The sequence below is a fragment of the Mustela nivalis genome, assembly GCF_964662115.1.
Source record: "Mustela nivalis genome assembly, chromosome: 1".
Lineage (NCBI taxonomy): Eukaryota > Metazoa > Chordata > Mammalia > Carnivora > Mustelidae > Mustela > Mustela nivalis.
Window position 1 is genome coordinate 9,981,527 of NC_139020.1, and position 17,277 is coordinate 9,998,803.

The 17,277-nt window shown below is 46.3% G+C and overlaps 1 protein-coding gene across 3 annotated transcripts in view; it reads right to left on the bottom strand.

Moving 5' to 3' along the window:
- CLIC6 (chloride intracellular channel 6) overlaps positions 1 to 15,942 on the bottom strand; it is an 86,369-nt gene extending 70,427 nt beyond the window's left edge. Inside the window, exon 1 of one of the 3 annotated variants that reach the window (XM_082722909.1) lies at positions 14,427 to 15,942. In XM_082722909.1, the coding sequence (XP_082579035.1) occupies positions 14,427 to 15,527 (1,101 nt within the window). In that variant the 5' untranslated portion in view covers positions 15,528 to 15,942. The remainder of the gene's footprint in view (positions 1 to 14,426) is intronic. The other 2 variants (XM_082722908.1, XM_082722910.1) reach the window with 2 other exon arrangements.
- Between the last annotated feature and the right edge of the window lie 1,335 nt (positions 15,943 to 17,277).

Consider the following 17,277-nt stretch of genomic DNA (forward strand, 5'->3'; position numbering starts at 1 on the left):
GAATAGGGTATACCACAGGCTTATAGTTCTGAAAATCTGGACTACACGTTTTAAAAAAAAAAAATCCGTTACTGAAATAAGAGTCACTGATACCTTTTAGAGGGAAGGACATTCTTAAAAAGGAAACCTCATTCCTGGGAAAGATGATGTGAGTTGAATTGATATATTGACTGATTTTCCCACAGAAACAATGATACAACAGAAGATTATTTTCTTTGCCAGGAACTAATGGAACAACTTGAACAGAAATGCCCAACCCACTGCATAATTGGGGAAGGAGTATCCTGTGAAAGATATAGTGTTCTAAAAGATATATAAACCTCTTCAGCGGGGGACAGAGACAAACATGAGCGAAAACCAACAGAAATGTGGTAGAGAGAGCGCCAGTCCCTAACACACTAAGCTCTCCCCTCATTTCGCCTTATCTGTAAGGTGCAAGGGAAGTAGGCACGCTGCTTGCTTTCCTTGGGGGAGGTTCTGGCCCCGCAGCCCTCAGAATCTGATATCCCGGCTCCAATGCCAGAATTTCTATTTTCCACCTCCCTTCAATTGACGGTAACCAGTATTACTGAGTCTCATTCACAAGACGAGCCCTTTGCTGGGGCCTGATGATTTTGCTGCCGGCATGTTCCATGCAAGCTTTTCTTTTTTTTTTTTTTTTTTTTTTAATTACAACTATCAATTTATATATTTTCAGAAAAACAGTATTCATTATTTTTTTCACCACACCCAGTGCTCCATGCAAGCTTTTCTGAGCTCAGCATCACCATCTCCTGTCATCCTGCAGGGCGTGTGACAGCAAAGGAGAATCCGCACTTCCTTCCCCCACCTCTTGGTGAGAACGGAGCCATGCAACGTGGGGCGGGGGAGCAGGCCACCTGCAGATGGGAGGGGAGGAGGGCCCACGGGGAGCAGAGCAGAAAGCCAGACCCTGCCCTGCTGGACTCCTGCTATCACCGCGGATTACGGGGCCAAGGTAACTGCCAAGGTCAATAGGAAGGGCTGTATCAGCTGCTTGCAGGCAAGAGGCCAATGACTGCAAAGATTCCAGCTGTATCATCGCCATGACTACTGTGCAGTAGAGACCATCTGCAAGGTTTCTGGTCTTTAACTTTTCCGAAGTCTGAGGGAACGGCTAACTGGCCAGGAAACTACCCTTCCGGCCCATCGTCTTGGCTTGTGCCTTCCCTCTTCTGCCATCTAGCGGCAGCAAGGTGATCAGCGAGGACCGCGGCGATCCACAAACCCTAGGACACAAGTAAGGCTCCTTGCAGAAGCGGAGCCGAAGGAACGGAGCCTCTCTCCCCTCACACCTCTGAGGATTGATGAGAAAGACCGTTAAGACCCTCGTTTTCGGATCTTTGTTGGTAGTTTATTGTTATACTAGCAAATCCCATGACACAAAGATTATGTGTCCTGCTTCTTAAAAGCCCATGAAGGAAAAATATATATCATAAGAGCAGCAAGGCCTAGTTTAGAAAAGAAGCATTGAGTGTGTGTGTGTGTGTGTTTTAATATTTTATTTATTTGACAGACAGCAAGAGAGGGAACACAAGCAGAGGGAGAGGGAGAGAGAGAAGCAGGCTCCCCAACAAGCAGGGAGCGGGATGCGGGGCTCAACCCCAGGACCCTGGGATCATAACCTGAGCCAAAGGCAGACCCTTAACGACTGAGCCAGCCAGGCGCTCCTGAGTGGTTTTTTTTTCTCAAATAAATACAAGCCTGCACTATTGATAACGCTTTCAAGATTGACTTTGCCCAACCAACCAATGGTTTAGGCTGCCCGTCCCCAGGGAAGTGGCGAGATGGGCCCGTTGCCTGCACTTTATTAATATATTGTGTTTAAGAAGTCCTTCACTCCAGGCTGCAAAAAATAAATAAATAGGTATTTATTTATTTATTTATATAATAAATAGGTATTTATTATATATAAATGTAATAGAAAATAAATATATTTATTATATAATTATATAAAAACAAATATAATATTAAAAGTAAATATTTGTTATAAAAATAAATGTATATTTATATATACCTTGAAAATATATATATATATTGAAAAGTGCTTCTCACTCTTCCATACACTTAGAACTTAAGAACATTGTAAGTCATCATTATACTTAGATCCTGAGAGATATATTTTAGATCTTGAAACTTTGAAACGTAATCTGAACCTTTCAAAAAGCCCCTTCATCCTGAATACATTCCCAAGTTATGTATAGTATTTATTCTTTTCAACTATCATGACAATCAGTGTATTATTAGATGGATTAGGTGATTGACACACCACCCCCCCCCCCGTCCTGCCCCCCAACCCAGCTTAATCACTGAATTGAACTGCTCTTAGCTTTAAATTCCAGCCAGAGGCTTAGCTACGTTAGTATTCATCGTCACAGTAGGTGGGATCAAGTCATAAGAAGTACAACGACGAACAAAATGGAACTTACTACTTATCCTCATATATGAATTATGCTTTAAAAACTCCAGGGCTATTTTTAATCCTTATTTAATAATATGGCCTGATACCAACTGAACCTTTTACACAGACATGAAAAGCTTATTTCCTTGTAAAATTCTCACAAGGAATTATTACAACAAAAGAACATCTTGTTCTGGAAAGCCTGCTTAATAATGCAGCCTGTTTTTATATACCCTGGTGGTTTGCGTTCTTGAATGGCTAAGAATATTCCAGTCCCTACAGTGACCGCAGAGGGAAAAACATCCATGCAGCAAACTGAGGAATCAGCCACAGGGAGCCTTAATTCTTTGCCCTGCCTACTCCTCGACTGGCCTTAAAGCCCTCCATGCCTCTCACCATGGCCTGTCTTTCGACCCACCCAGATTTCACCAGCTGAGAAGAGACATAAGCCATACCTCCCAGGTACCCACTGCCAAGTAACGAATTACCCCAAATGTAGCAGGGAGTGCTGCTTTTTTATGTCTCGCGATTTCATCAGTCAGGAATCAGGACAAGGTCTTCAACTAGGTGACCCTTCTGTTCCACGTGGCATTGACAAAAGTCACTCAGTGGTGTTCAGCTGGTGGATGGGCCCATCTGAAGGGTTCAAGGTAGTTTCATGCATGTGTCTAGGGTCTTGGCAGCATGGCCAGAAGGCTGGGCTCAGCTGGGCTCAGCTGGGGTTGTCAAAGAGAGCACCTACGTGGAACCCCTCCAGCTGGTGGCCTCAAGAGGGTCAGTGAACAAAGCAGAAGCTGCATAGCCTTGTATAGTGAACCATATGCTCCTGGGGTACAGCCAGTCACAGGGGTCTGGCCAGATTTGGAGAGAGGAGAGAGACTCAGAGACCCCATTTCTCAATGGGAGCAGGGTCAAAGAACTTGCAGCCACCTCTAACCCACCCCACCATCCATGGGATTTCAGGGTGTGAGGAAATGCTCCAATCATTTGTGTCTAGACCCAGCTCTTGCCTAACTTGAACTGGTTTAAGAACATTTCAGCAGTGCCTCAAAGCCGTGGAGTTACGTCTTTTATATCCAGGATGGGCAGGACGGCGTCTCTGTGGCATTTCCTACAGCAAATGTCAATACTGTATAATTACTGTAATTACAACACATGGGCAAGGAGGGCCTCAAGTTGACACCTGGGTCACTCCATGTACCCTTTCTAGAGTCATTTCTCTGTCCTCTCTACAAAGCAGCCATTTATTCTTATGAAGAAGAAATTCCGTGCCAATTAAGTAGAGACTCGTCCCAGGGACCCTTTTTGTTTCCAAGTGTGGGGAGCCTGAGTGGTCCCAGAGACACACTAGACTTGGGTCCCCATTTACAAAGCTGGACGATTCTGCCTTCTGGCCTGCAGGACTCTCTCCTGAAGGGATGGCCAGCCCCTGTGGGAGGAGAAAGCCCAGACCCATTCTGCCCAAGGCTTTATTTTTGTGTTTTTCTAACCTTGTTGGGGGCTTAGGATGCTGCGGTCCAGGAGAAAGAGACCCCTGGGTGCCCCAGCCCCAGCCCTGGCCACAGCGAGTGGGGGAAGAGGACTCAGGGTCATTGTAAGGGTTCTGATGAGGCCCTTCAGATCACAGCTACAGCACATCTGACACACTCCGCACATCGCAGGCCTCACAGGCTTTAAAGTCCGCGCAGAACAAAAGCATTATTGGTTTGGAGATCCAGGGACAGGGGGCTTTCTTCCTAAATGAGGGAAATTAACACTTTTGGGGGGTGCCTTTGGGTCAGGGAGGCAGTGAGTTCGACGACTCTTGGACCGACTTAATCTCCACCCCAACTTGGTTCCCTTTGTTTGAGCCTCAGGCGGGAATGCCTTTGACTCTGTTCCCATACACGGTCAGACTGGATAAAGTTCTGGGTAACAACTCAATGGCTTCTTTGTGTCATTTAACTCTGCAGAGAATCTGATGCTGAAGAAAACCCGGAGGCATTAACACATCAGAAATGAGGGACACTTACTTTTTGTTAACTGCCGCTTTAAGCACGATATTATGACTGTCCTAAACGGCAGCAATAAAACAAGATTGCTCGATTGCTCTCCACATATTGACATTAGCTGTAGAAAATGCCACAGAGACGCCATTCTGCTCATCCCTGGGTATAAATGACATAACTCCATGGCTTTGAGACACTGCTAAAATGTTCTTAAACCAGTTCAAGTTAATAAAGAGCTGGATCTAGAGACAAACATTGGAGCTGTGTGGTTTTCACTATAAAAAGCTATGCAGCTTCTGCCTTGTTCACTGACCTTCATGAGGCCACCAGCTGGAGGGGCTTCGTGTAGGTCCTCCCTCTGACAACCCCAGCTGAGCCCAGCCTTCCAGCCACACTGCTGAGACCCTAGAAAGGTGCATGAAGCTGCCTTGAACCCCTCAAATGGGCCTATCCACCAGCTGAGCACCACTGAGTGACCTGTGTCTCTCTCCCCCATTTTTTATTCTTCTACTGTATTCCTTACCACAGCTCCACCATAGAAACAGAAAGCCAAAAACAATGTGCAACATGTTTGGACCTTTAATAGCTGTTCAGTTACTGTGTTCAGATTCAAGCCAAGGTCTGTGAATGCAATATGATGATGCATGAGGCATTGCTAACTTAGATGGAAAGAATTTATGAGATTATAAAATTTACATTCTGCAAAAAATGCATCATTAAAACTGACCACCCAATTCTTTTTACCTGATGCAGTAGACATACCTGTACATTGTTCATTCACTTTCCCATCCATCGTGCACAGCACAATCTTCCAAAGGGAAGGGACTGCAGCAAAAGGGCAGAGCCCAGGCTGTCAGAGATCTACAGGCTAGATCCTCTTCCCCCCTTTCAGGCTCGTTGTGCACTCTGCCATCCTACACCTCCCATCTATTCCAGCAAACCACTCCCAAACCGTGCTCCCCTTCCTCAAACTGCACTCTAGCCATTTCCTTCTGGGTCACTCTGTAGGCTGAAAGCTCTAGAAAAGTGAGGGTTGTGTTCATCATTGTTTGTTGCTATTGTACACCAGCCCCAGGCACCATGTCTGATACTTGGCAGGCACTCAATAAATATTTGCTTTAAATAGCCACTTGGGTCCAAAATACCACTCAGGAGTTCGGAAGATAGAAAATCCGCTTTTACTCCCCCACCCCAGCAAGAGCCTCAACGTTCATGTGGCCAACCAAGCCCAAAGGGAGAAGACACAGTGAGTTGGGGGTAGAGTTCATAAACCCAGTAAAAATCTGGACTTAGAAACTATTTCTAATCTGATGATTTCATACACACACATATCAAATTAAACTTACCCTTGCAGACTGAATAAGTATATATCAATTCTTGCCCATAGAGCTATGGGCTCTGAGATGCTTCCAAAGTATCTCTCTGAATGATCTTTGGTATTTGAGTATTTCACTTCCTCCCACTAATTAAACATAAGCTCTGGGTAGTCTTCCACAATTCACTAGATGTCTACAACTAGGATTTGTCATCATTATCTATAAATTTTAGTCAATTCTTTCAACAGATGGGAGCATAAATAGAACATCTGGCTAGGAGACAACCTCAGAAACCATATTTTGATATCACTGCACCACATTTGTTTGATTCTTTTTCACTATGGTTTTTATTTGTGGGATTCAAGTCCATCCCAGTAGATGGCATGCCACAATCAAAGTGATGTATCATACCCATTCACATGGAGCAGTGTGGCATGAAATGATCCTGCGATCTGTATATTTTAAACCTTGTTTTGAATAGGAATTCTTACCATGTAAGAAAGAATGTAGTTTTCTGAGGGCATGCGCTAGATAAAATGTAACCTGCTAATTAAAAAGAAAAGAAGAAAGGCAAGATTTGAAATATCTGATCCCTCAGGACTCAAGAAGTGATAGAATGGAAGATAAAACAGAACATTTAAAGATCCTAGTAAATGAAGTTGAAGATTTGAAGAGATCTGTCACAGCCTTTGCTTGGTTTTCCTATGCATCAATTCCAAGAAGTTACTAAGACTTAAAGGATGAATTACTCCAGTACAAATAGTCAAAACAGTCCCATAAAATATATCCAACCCACATGACAGACAATGGTCTAATTTCCTTAATATAAAAATCAGGAAGAATAAAGCTAAACGTAGATTTGAAAAATGGGCAAAGGACATAAGCAAGCTGCTCATGGAAAAATGGTATCAATAGTTTTTAGAGCTCTAAAAGTACACTGAAAAAGATGTGAATTAAATGACAATGGGTATCATTTTTCACCTCTCAGCTTCAAAAAGTTTGAGAAAACTCTGAGTAGGGAAGGTTGGGGAAATAAACATGGCCTCCATATTGTGTCAGGAGGACATTATGTGGTGAAACCTCTGAAGAGGAAATTTGGTAAAGATTATCAAAATCTTAAACAGGCACATCCTTTCCTGTATTAATGTCATTTCTAAAAACTGAGTTACCATACGTGATTACACAACTGTGGAGGGATATTCACTATAGCACGGTTTAAGATACAAAAGTGGAAACCACCCAAACATCCACCTGTGGGAAACTGACTACAGAGTATACCCATTACTAGAAAACTATGAAATTTTTGACAAGAATTTGATAGAACTATAGGTATTAACACAGAATGATTTCTAATATATACTATTTCTTTACTAAGTAAAGAAAGCAAGATGTAACCCAATGAATATCCAGTGTACTACTTTTTATGAAAAAAAAAAAAAAGTGGGTGTGGTATTTTTTAAAAATACATCCACAAATCATTTGACTTTCCCTTTAAAATGTGGAGTTTAATTATGATCTTCTTAAGTATTGGACTTAATGAATAAAATAAGATTAGAAGTGACAGTTGTGGTTTCTTCTCTCTTGGACCCATGCTCTGGGGAAAGCCAGATACCATGTTGTGAGCACATCAAAGCAGCCCAGGAAGAGAGCCCCAAGTGGTGAGGAACTGAACTTCTTGCCAACAGACATGTGAGTCAGCCACCCCACCACCCCAACCAAGCCTTCAGATGAGACCACAGCCCTGCCAACATCTCCACTGCAAACTCATGAGCCAAAATTACCCAACTAAACTGATTCCAAATTCCTGACATAGAGAAACTGTGAATAACAGATGTTTGTTGTTTTAGATAGCTAAGTCTTAGAGTAACTTATTACACAGTGTTAGATAACTAATGCAGTGAGATTATTTACATATAAGCTTGCATACGCACAGAATATCTCTGGAAAGATATTCAGTGGCTGTCTCCAGGAAGAAAAACTGAAAGGCTGGACGTCAGGGGTAGAAAAAGACTTCCTTTCCCTTATGCTGCATTGCATTGTATGTTTTTATATTTATAATCTCTGTTTTATTTCAATCTCACTTAAGTCAAGATTAGGGACTTCACAGAAAAATAACATTTCTAACAATATGCATAAGATGTATAGTGTCTTATATATTTTTCCCTGTTATAGACACTGCTGATTCTTTATGCAATAGTCATTCCCCTTCTTCCTCGCTAAATAAAACTCCAATTTTGTGCCAGAGGCAGTGTATCTCGTCCCAGGTCATGAATCACGGGAAATTTAAGCTATGGGTCAGCAAATCTTGTCTTAAAGGGCCCAACAATAAATATTTTAGGCTTTGCAGACTCCAGCTGAAAATGGAATTGGACACTGTCTCCCTGTGGGGAGGAGAATGGGTTGCCAAAAGACACATTGATGTCTTTAGAAGTTGCCTAGGGGCGCCTGAGTGGCTCAGTGGGTTAAAGCCTCTGCCTTCAGCTCAGGTCATGATCCCAGCATCCTAGGATCAAACCCCACATTGCACTCTCTGCTCTGTGGGGAGCCTGCTTCCTCCTCTCTCTCTGCCTGCCTCTCTGCCTACTTGTGATCTCTGTCAAATAAATAAATAAATATTTTAAAAATATGAAGGCATGGACCCTGTCTGTCTTGCTTGACATTGGGTACACAAACTCTAGCACAGAGTCAACACGTAGGAGGCGATAAATCCACATGGGCTAAGTTAACAGACTAATCTACAGTTCTGTGACCCACTTGAACCTAAACCATGGCTCAGAGCTTTGTCCTTGATACATTCCGTCAAAGTCTAGACTTTGTTTTTCTATGTATATGAAACTAAAGGGTAAATTTACCTGCTCTAAGGATCCAGTGTGTTGTTTCTGAAGGTATCTTACGGATCTCTAGATACTCAGGGAAGTAGGGTATCTGAGAGGACTCCTAGAGAGCAGCTGACCTTGAGAAATCAAAGCTATAAAGGAGACCCACTGTGAGGAGGAGGACCTCAGGCTGGGGGTGAAGCATGATCACTCACCAAAAAAGACATCTGAAGAGTCCAGAGCACACGGCCTGTCAGCAACAGTGAGGGGCAAGAGCTGTGGCATATGTGTACCCAGCAAAGCAGAGCCACAAATTCCCACAGCCCTGAGGGAAGTCCAGCATCTTGGAGCCCTGTTGCCAAGATGTCTTCATAGAGGAGAATGACTCTGGCTCTTTCAGAAGGGACGCCAGACTGGGTTGGTGGGAAACAGTCTTGTGTCCAGCTTCTCACTAGCTGAGTCACCTTGGACTATGCATCCATTCGGCTATTTACCTATCATTACCAAAAGCACTGACTGGGAGCTGAGAACAAGCCCACGGCCATGCCAGGTGAGGAGGACATGATGTGAAGAAGCTATTGTGACATGGGTCTCACTCAGCATGGGGAGAGGGACCATGATCCCCAGTGAACAAGTGTTTCCCCCCAGTGTTTACTCCAGTTTCCACCCCAACTAACTCCACTGATTTCATACATGAGTCTGTATGCTCAGCCGTAAGAAAAGATGAATACTTCTCTCTTACATTGACCTGGATAGAACCGGAGGGTATTATGGTGAATGAAATCAGTCATTAGAAAGACAATTATCATCTGGTCTTACATGTGGAATAGAAGAAAACATGCAGAGGATCATAGGGGGAGGGAGGGAAAACTGAATGGAAAGTCATCAGAGAGGGAGACAAACCATGAGAGCCTCTTAACTCTAAGGAAACAAACTGAGGGATGCTGGAGGGGAGGTGGGTAGGGGGATGGGGTAACTGGGTGATGGGCATTAAGGGGGGCACAAGATGTGATGAGCACTGGGTATTATACTCAACTGATGAATTATTGAACACCACATCTGAAAATACTGATGTACTGTAAGTTGGCTAATTGAATTTAAATTTGAAAAATGTGTTTGTAAGCAAGTTGTGTAAGACACTCAGGAAACAAATAGCAAAAAATATTTTGGGGGGAGAGGTAAAGTCATAGAAATGCATCTTTGCTCATTTCCCTTCAGAGCACAGGGTCATAGTCCACACAGAGTTATGAAAATAGCAACTCCCTCTCAAGTTCCTCGGGCACCGAACCCCCACAGAACAGTCTCAACATGCTCTCTCCTGGAGAAAGGTGCATGGATTGCTGCAGCCAACTGGTCTACCAGGAGTTTCTCAGCTGCTGTTCCTGGACATACACCTATCCTTCCCAAGTTGCCATGGCCACATGGTGTGGCATTGCTCGGCTGGTTCCATGTATGTACTCATTTATGTTGGGGGGAAGTTCTCAGTGACAATGACAAATAATTAACACTTCTTTGTAAAAAAACAAAAGTAAGAATTACCATGATCAGCAATTAATTTACCATATAATAATTCAGGGAAGTTTTCCTTGGTCTGTTCCATATGTTCTTGGCTCTTTTTCAAGAATACATTCTCGCATGCTTACAGAATAAAACAAAATTCCTTCTTGAGTTGGACTTTGTTCCATCTCCAATTCCACCTATTGAGAGACCCAAATGTGATGGCAAATGCAAGTTTCCAAGCTCCACAGTAGCTACGTGCTAAATATATGGTGTCCAAAACCTGGTTTAAGAAACTCTTAGACTCTGGCCCAGGGCTGTTCATTGGTCACATTGAGGTTTTTTAGGTCATGTGAAATTTGCCAGGAAATCCATCTTAGACAATCCCACCCCTAGACCTTACCTTAAAGTATACACAATCGCCAGGTACTATTGGATTAGAAACACCAAATTTGTAAGCAAGACTTCCTTAGTGACTAAAGCCCCACAGCTGGTGAAGTTCCTACCTTATCCTTTGTTGTCAGTATTTTGTTTGTCTTTTGTTATTGTTATGTTAGTATGTTATTACAATGTAACCCTTTGTTATAAGTAAAGAAGAAAGGGAACTTTCTTACTAAATATGCTGCAGGGTTACCCTATAATTTGATGGCAAATAATTAACACTTCTTTGTAAAAAAACAAAAGTAAGAATTACCATGATCAGCAATTAATTTACCATATAATAATTCAGGGAAGTTTTCCTTGGTCTGTTCCATATGTTCTTGGCTCTTTTTCAAGAATACATTCTCGCATGCTTACAGAATAAAACAAAATGTCGAATTAGTAATTTGGAGTATATAAACTTCCACAAAGTATAGAATATAAAGTATATAAACTTCCACAAAGATGGAGTATATAAACTACCAGGTGGCTAAAAGTAGAAGCAGATTTGATGTGCACCACTGTCACTGGGTCATCAGTCATCACTTTGTGGTATACTTGCAGCTGATATATTTATTTTTAAAAATATGGGGAAATGTAAAAGTTAAAAATTGACAAATAAAATATGGGCTAATTACAACCACGTTTACTAAGCTGTCAGATGAAAGCAAGGGGAATGTTTGGAATGTTTGTGGTACTTCTCCTTAAAGAACAAATCTGTGAATTCTGCATTCCAGTGATGGCACAGAAAAATTTGACATGTTTACAAAACCCAGGAGGTCAGAGGTCGACTACGCAGTGCGGTCTAAACTCAGTGGAGCCCAAAGAAGAAACCTCAAGAAAGCTAAATCTGGCAAAGAAATCCTATTTTGGACTAATTTAAGGATTTTAAATCAAGTATTACAAACTCAAAAGGTAGAAGTGTCTAAAGGGTTTTACTTGATTTCTGCATTGGGCTCTTTTTTGTTTTTTAAGGGTAATGATTTGTAGGATAAAGAGAAAGTGAAGTGCCTTAACAATCCTACAAAGCACACCTTAACTGATCCTCAGATCCTATATCAAGTAGTAGTTGCTTCAAAACCAATCTCCCTGTTTGGAGATCTGTTTTCTTAAAGGAAAAAAAAAAAAAAATATATGGGGTGGGAGCAGGCAACTGAGAACCAGGATGATCATGTCAGAACGAAACATTCTGGAAAGCTGTCCATGACAAGCCCCTTGCCTCTGCCCACACAAGCTACTCCTGAGCAGGAACTGAGAAAAACAACAACAACAACAACAACAAAAAAAAAGAAAGAAAGAAACTTATTTTTACTTTTCATAACATGCCTATCCTCAGAGAATGGAGTAATTAGGTACCTAGAGAGATTTTCCCTTAATAAAAGAAGGCAGGCACCTGGGTGGCTCAGGCAGTGAAGCCTCAGTCCTGCTTTGGGTTCCCTGCTCAGCAAGGATCCTGCTTCTCCCTCTGCCTCTCCCCCTACTTGTGCTTTCTCTCTCACTCTTTCTCCCTCTCCCTCCCTCTCTCCCCGCCCCCCCCAACAAATAAGTAAATAAAAGCTTTAAAAAAAAATAAAAAGAGGCAGGGATGGAATGGGCAAAGGGATTGTTTCTGTGCAAAATCCAATGATGGACACTTGGGGGAGCTGAGCAGATAGAACAAGAATGCACAATTATACAATGCTTATTTCAAGCCAGGTGCTTTTCTTTTTTCTTTTTTTTTTTAAGATTTTATTTATTTACTTGAGAGAGAGACAGTGAGAGAGAGCATGAACGAGGAGAAGGTCAGAGAGAGAAGCAGACTCCCCATGGAGCTGGGAGCCCGATGCGGGACTCGATCCCGGGACTCCAGGATCATGACCTGAGCCGAAGGCAGTCGTCAAACCAACTAAGCCACCCAGGCGTCCCGCCAGGTGCTTTTCTAAGTGCTTTACATAATCAAATTCTTGAATCCCCGTAACAACCTTGTAGGGTAGGTACCACCTTTATCCCCGTTTTATCCATAAGCAACAAAGGCACAGAAAGGTTACGTAGCTTGCCTAAGGTCACCCTGCAAGAAGCAGCAGAGCCAGAATTTGATCCCACTGGCTCTAATGTCCACAGTATATACTACCTTGTGTAGGCAGCCACCCATTCAAACCTTCTTCAGGTTCCAAGCCTGTGCTCCACATAGAGCATAGAAAATGGATCTCACATAGTCAAGGGAAGAGGTAAAACATGCATCACGTGAAGGGACCTTCAACAGAGGGACACCCAACCCAGACTAGGGTTGCCAAAGGCGCCGCAGAGGAGACGATGCCCGTGCTGAATGTAGACCCACAGCAGACAACCAGGCAGGAGGCAAGGAGTGGGGTGAGGGGGGAAGAAACTTGACTCAGGCAGAGGGTACAGCACCTGTGCAATTTCCAGGCAGGCAAGAATGTGGCTCTCACAAGGAATGATAGCTAGTTCAATAGGCTGGCATGGTGGTACCATGGGTGAGAAAGTCAGGCAGTTGGGGGGGAAACCCAAGCAATACCGCAGAGGCCAGAAGGCCATCGTGAGTGGTCTGTGGCCTGGCTAAGGAGCGTGGCCTCATCTTAAAGTCTACAAGGAACAACTGGAGAATTTTACTTTCAGAAGTAAAGTGATCAAATCTCATTTCCCAGCTCACTGGCTATCACCAAAGGCCTAGACTGGAGAGCTGAGAAATGGAAGCAGGAAGATGAGGAAGATGTTACGTATTCCAAAATTATAACAAGAAACTGCAAAGACATGCTGGAAGCAGGTGGCCCTGAGATGGAGGAAGGGGGAATTGCTCACATCAAGGGCAGATCTACACACAGCAGCACTGTGTTCAGCTCCATCCCCCCCTCCCAGTTCCCTTTCCCATCCCTGCAGACGTCCAGCTCCCAGGGGCCTTCCTAGGGGCTATGCCCTTAGATTATATCCCAACACCTAACCTTGAAATGCTCCAGGGTCTTCAGAAATGCTCAGAACAGCACCTTCCTGAACCAGTGAAGAAACGCATGCCCTCTCTTCCCTAACCCCTTTGCCCCCCAAGCAATTCTTGAAATTCTGAAGTTAATCACTTTGGAAATATTTATCTTTTTGCTTATTAGAATTTGCTTACATTCCCATCAAGGAGTTTTAGGTCCTAACTGGCTTCTATAAGCCTGAAAGTATTTTGAAAGGATTACAATTCAACCTGCAATGCACATTCTTGACCTTATTATTAGCTGCTTTCCTGGTCCGGCTGAAGGTCCTCAGAAAGGGCTTTTTTTTTTTTTTTTTTTTAACAAAGATCCCCGTTTGTGAGCTACCTCTGGACCTTGTCCTTTACCTTTGATGTCTTGTAGAAAGGCCTCTTTAAATGCAAAAGTTCCTCAGTGGTGTCCTACAAATTCTGGAATAAAATCATTGCTTTCTTCCCATTTGTAGCAGGGTTGAAATATGACTTAAAAGCAGATGATGTTCAAGTCACCAGCGTCTTGTTTTCTTCCAAAATACATGTTAAAATGCTCAACAATATTATAATATTTAAATAAATCTCCACTTGCGTTCTAAATACCAAGGAGGGAGACTTTTGGGGAGCTGTAAACACTGGCCAGCTCTGGGCCTCTGAAAGTTGAGTCCCGGGGAAACTTCTCACATTACAACCTGTTCGCATTTTTTTTTTTTTTTCACTTCAAGTGAAATCCTTTGGCATGAATTGCTTTGAACATTAATAGGGCATATCACTTTTTTTTTTTAATTGATTCTTCAATAATCTCCAGACTAGAAGGACCAGTTAGGATTTTCAGAACAAAAGACAGTGGGATGCTGGACCCGCACCCCCACTACCTCCTACCACCCCTACCCAACTTCTTGTTCCCAAACCATCCTGTGTCCCCAAAGCGCTCCTGAGACTCTCCATGACCCCCAGGCCGTCCCGCCTCCCTCCCGTGAACAGGAGCGACAATCCGGACAGCTGGACCGCTTAGATTCGACTTACCTTCACGAAGAGGGTGATGTCGTGCTCCTGCCTCGGGGCCCCCTCCTCTGACGTCTCGCCATCCTCTCCGCCATTCACCCGCTCGGTCCCCTCCCGGCCCTCGACGCTGCCCTCCTCCGCCAGGTGGTTGCTGAGCTCGGCCTCCGGCTCCGCGGCCCGCGTTGGCGCGGCCGCCTCTGCCCGCGCGCTGCTGCTGTCTGGGGGCTCCTCCTCGGCCCCGGCTGTGACCGGCTCCACTGGTACCTCCGGGCCGCGCTCTCGCCTCTCCTCCTCGGCCTCCTCCATCTCCTCTTGGGGTTCACCCTGGTCCCCGTCCTCGACAGCTTCCGCCCTCGAGTCCCCGGGGGCCACTTCCTCCGACTCCTCTGTCCCCGTCGCCCCCGCCTCGTCGGCGGCGGCGCCCGCCGCGGCACCCCCAGGCTCCTCTGCAAGCTCCCCGGGGCCGCACCCCCCAATCTCCGCCGCCGCGGCCTCGGTGGGCTCGACCTGGGGCTGGGAGCTGAGATCGCCTCGGTCCCGGGGTTCGCCCTCGGCCCCGAGCGCCCCTCCCGCCTGCCCCGCGGCTTCCATGCTGGCCCCCTGCGCCCCCGGCGTGCTGCCTCCGGGTTCCTCTGGCCCTTGCTCCGCTTTCTCCTTTGCCCCAGGGACCTCGGTCTCCCCGGGATCCCCCTGAACCTCCCTCGAAGCCTCGCCCTGCGTGCCGCGGCCGGAGCTCGCCTCCTCCACCTGCTCTGCGCCGCTCGCCTCCTCTCCCTGGGGGACCTCGGCGCACCCCGGGGCGCCCTCCTCCGCCTCCGCTTCGCCCTGCGCGGCCCTCGCGCCTGGAGTCTCGGCCCCGGGGCCACCGTCCGCGCCCGGCTCCGGCTCGCTCGCGCGCGCTCCGTCCGGATCGGTGCCTTCTGCTCGGTTCACCGCGACCGTCGCTGCTGCGCCCGCCCCCTCGCCCCTCGGCGCCTCCGCGGCGCCCTCGCTGGCCTCCTCCCGCTCCGCCCTCCCGCCCGCGGCCCCCAGCTCGCCAGGTTTCTCTGCCAGAGGCACAGGAGCCTCAAGCGGCCCCTGGGGACCTGGGGGGGCCCCCTCCAGCTCCGCGGCCTCGGCCATGGCCGCCGATCCCTGTCCTCCCCTGGAGACCCTTCCTTGACACTGCTGATGGAGCCAGCGGCCCTGGACGAGGAGCTCCGCGCCCGGGGGCCACTGCGCCCGCTCCTAGAGGACGCCCGGCTCCGGGCTCGCGGGGCGCAGGCGGGGCGGAGCTCTGGAACTGCGGGGTTAAAATGGGGCTCGACCCAAGACACCGCGCCTCTCCTCGCGGTTTAAGCTCTCTGGTATCTTCCTCCACCTCCACCGTAACTGCGGGTCCACGTCTGCTTCCCACCCAGACTCTAATTCTGACCCAGGGTCCCTGGAGGCGCTGGCCACCGAGGAGCAGAGCGCGGCTGGGGAAGACCTCTTCGCTCCTGCACCCTTTGAAATGCCTGCCCTGCAGTCCTGGGGCTGACCAGAAGTCATCAGTGCCAACTCCATCCCCCTGGGGCTTGGGCGGGGTTTGCACCCCATCCTCTCCCCCTGTTCGGGTGGCCTGGGAGCCTGGCCAATGACAGCCTTTCTCACGGCCCTTGTGGATCTCAGTGAAAAGATTCTGGTTCTATTGGCAGCTTGGGTGTTTTCTGTAACAGCATCAAGTTCCAGAGCCATTTGGATCACACCCCCGCCAACACCCCACACTGGACACCCAAATACCTAATATCCACTTTCCCCCAGGCACCCAAGCGTTCAGCTTCTCAGCTGGTACCTACTGCAGATGTCCAGGTCCTAGCTCAATGTCCAAGAGCAAGGGAGGTCAATCTGGAAGAGAGGTGAAGGGGAGGCCACCTACCAATGTTTGCAAGCCCTTCCTAAGAGGTTTCTCTGCCCCATATAGAAGCAAAAGGAGTCTTACTGCTCTGACCAGAGATAGGTTCTGTTGAGCACAAGGGTCCCCTCCTCAAGGTATGACAAGAATGGGGGCCTTGCACTGGGGAGAGGTTAGATCCTTCATCTCCCTGTTTCCTCAAGACTCTAACAGTTTATGGTTCAAATTCTAGATTTTTCTAAACCCATGGCCAGTGCTTTACCTTGTGACGTGTTAGCTTGGGGAGGTGGGGGTAAAGAGGAGAAAATACAAGATTTGAAGAAGGGGAGCTGTGGCATTCACTGGGTTAGGAACCTCCCAAAATCCCATACTGGACACCTTTTCCCCAAGAAAAGGAAGTTCTGATGAAAATTATGTAGCAATGGGGCGCCTGGGTGGCTCAGTCGGTTAAGCCCCTGCCTTCGGCTCAGGTCATGATCCCAGGGTCCTAGGATTGAGTGCCGCATCGGGCCCCTGGCTCCGTGGGGAGCCTGCTTCTCTCTCTCTGCCTCTGCCTGCCACTCTGCCAGCACTTGCTCTCTCTCTCTCTCTCTCTCTGACAAATAAATAAATAAATAAAAGAAAATTATGTAGTAAGTTTATTATGAGCTAGGCTGAATCGTGTGGGTTACAGAGAGGAGCCTGCTGCTCCAGATGGCCAATCTAAATGTGATAGAGTAGGGAGCCCAACTCAAGACTGATTTGAGTTTGTCGGGCTCTTGGCGGCCTTGACACTTCCCTGAGACACCTTATTCTATCACATCCACAGAGGGCTCTGCCATCCCTAAAAGATCAGGTGGTATCTTTGATATGGTTTAGAGTCATCCATTTAGCCAATCATAAGGATGTCTCCTTCTATACTCATTGTCCATGACCGATGGGTAACAAGACAGGAGCCCAATGTCACCTAGATTCATGCTACCTTTCTCCAAGGTTGTGCCCTGTTGGGAAAGGAAGGGG